The following is a 1895-nucleotide window of genomic DNA, read 5'->3' as shown; positions in this document are numbered from 1 at the left end:
CTTTTTTAATACTTCCTGTTGTAATTCTGGATATTCTTGTTCTCCGTATAAAAGTCAAATCCCTGTTTGAATCCCGAGGAGTTTCTGGCCGTGGTGATGCCGTGTGACTGCTGGACATGGGCAGAGCCTGGCACTCCCTGTGCTGCCTGGTCAAAACACGGAGCAGGCAGTGGATTTCGGAAGGAAAATGGGAATAGGAACAGCAATAATTTAACATTTCTGCAGGCATTTGTTTGAAATTGAAAAGGGGGAAGGAACAAATGTAGTTTTTAAGGCAAAAAGTGTTGTCTTTCTTCTAGATTTTTACTGCTAACGCAGCATCCTGTGAACACCTCATCCTTTCTCGAACCTTGGGAAGCTGCTCCAACCACGCCATGCTCTCATTCCTTCTCCTGTGCTTCAACCAAACCCAAATCCCAGTAATCCCTTTAACCTTGAACTGTCCCGCAGCTCCTGGTGTGTCACCCTGCGTGGATTCGGGAGCACCGGGACAGTGGGAGGGAACCAGCAGCTCCCCATGGGAATTAATGTCAGTCATATACCCTGCGGAAATGACTTTTGAAATGCATATAATCTCAAACATGCAAATGAGCAGCTCGCTGCACCCTGTTTAATATGAATGATCAGCCCTGAATAGCGATTATTACACGCCACATTTCAGCAATTATGTTGTTCGTGGTTTGTCTCTCCGGCTTTTGGGGCAGGGGGGGGAGGAAATGGGGAAAAAAAGAGGGGGAGAAAAAAAAGGGAGAGGCAGTGTTGCTTCTCCCTGTCCTCTTTATTCCCCTCTTGTTTCAAACTCTGCGAGCGGCGCTGGGTGAGACTGATCCCACACCGGCACCCACCGGCGGGGATGGAGAGGGATGGGATGGGATAAAATTGTCCTCTGCTTTTCCACTGAGGAAAGTGTGCTGGAAGGAGGGAGAGCCCCTCACTCTGGGGGGGTTCCCTCGCCCCTGATCGCTGTGTGTGTGTGTCAGGGCTGGATGTGGCCCCGGGGGTTCTGTGGATGCTGTCGGAGTGGCAGGAATTGATGTTGGATGCTGTGGTTCTGTTTCCTCCAGTGCCAGCCCAGATCCAGGAGTTTCTCCCAGAAAAGGGGACCCTCAGGTTCACGACCAACAACCTGCCCACTAATCCAAGCCAACTGAGCAAAGGCTGGGAGGGAGGGAGGATTTTCCAGCTGATGTATCACTGTGTTCTCGCTGCTGTGTCCCAGCTCTGCTGAAACTTTGGGCTTCCTCAGCCTGCCAGCAAACCTTCTGCCGGCTGGTTTTTCCTGCCAGGTGGTTTTTCCTGCTGGGGAGTGCTGCTTTGCTGGGAGCTGAAGCACTTTGAGGAAGTGTTTCAACTTTGCTGGGATTTTCACAGTGAGATCTGTGGCACAGGCTCCTCACACTCCGTGTGCAGCCTCGCTGGGACTCCAGCTGTGCTGTCTCCAGCATCTCAAAGTGAAATATTTTGGGATTCAGTGAAAATACCCGGATTCCTGGGGCTTTGTGTCTTGCATCAGGCTCAGAGAAAGCTGGAATCATGGGTTTTCCTGAGGAACGGGTTGCACTTGCCTTGCCCAGGGATGTGCAGGGCCGACAGAGTGTCTGTGGCACCTCGTGCTGCTGCACGTTTATTTTTTGGGGTAAATTGAACGCAGCTAAAACTGAACAGGGTTTGACATCCCACCCCTGCAGGATGTCACGGGGATCAGGGGCAGGGCAGGCGGAATGGGGATGCCAGCCAGGGATCCCGGACTCCGTTCTCAGCCTCTGCTCTCCCTTCCTCCTCCTCCTCAGGTCCTGCTAGCGAGTCATGATGGTTGAATCTGCCTCGGAGACGATACGTTCCACTCCCTCTGCCCAGAACGGGGTGAGCAGCCTGAGCCAGCAGCCCGATGGCGG

General features: G+C 52.7%; 1 protein-coding gene across 1 annotated transcript in view; it reads left to right on the top strand.

The window, feature by feature from the left end:
* Positions 1 to 1806: 1806 nt before the first annotated feature.
* FOXP4 (forkhead box P4) overlaps positions 1807 to 1895 on the top strand; it is a 34494-nt gene continuing 34405 nt past the window's right edge. The window contains exon 1 of the mRNA XM_029962508.1: positions 1807 to 1863. Within this exon, the coding sequence (XP_029818368.1) occupies positions 1807 to 1863 (57 nt within the window). The remainder of the gene's footprint in view (positions 1864 to 1895) is intronic.

The sequence above is a fragment of the Manacus vitellinus genome, unplaced genomic scaffold (genome assembly GCF_001715985.3).
Source record: "Manacus vitellinus isolate BGI_N305 unplaced genomic scaffold, ASM171598v3 scaffold_47_pilon, whole genome shotgun sequence".
NCBI lineage: Eukaryota > Metazoa > Chordata > Aves > Passeriformes > Pipridae > Manacus > Manacus vitellinus.
This window is presented reverse-complemented; position numbering and strand designations above follow the sequence as displayed.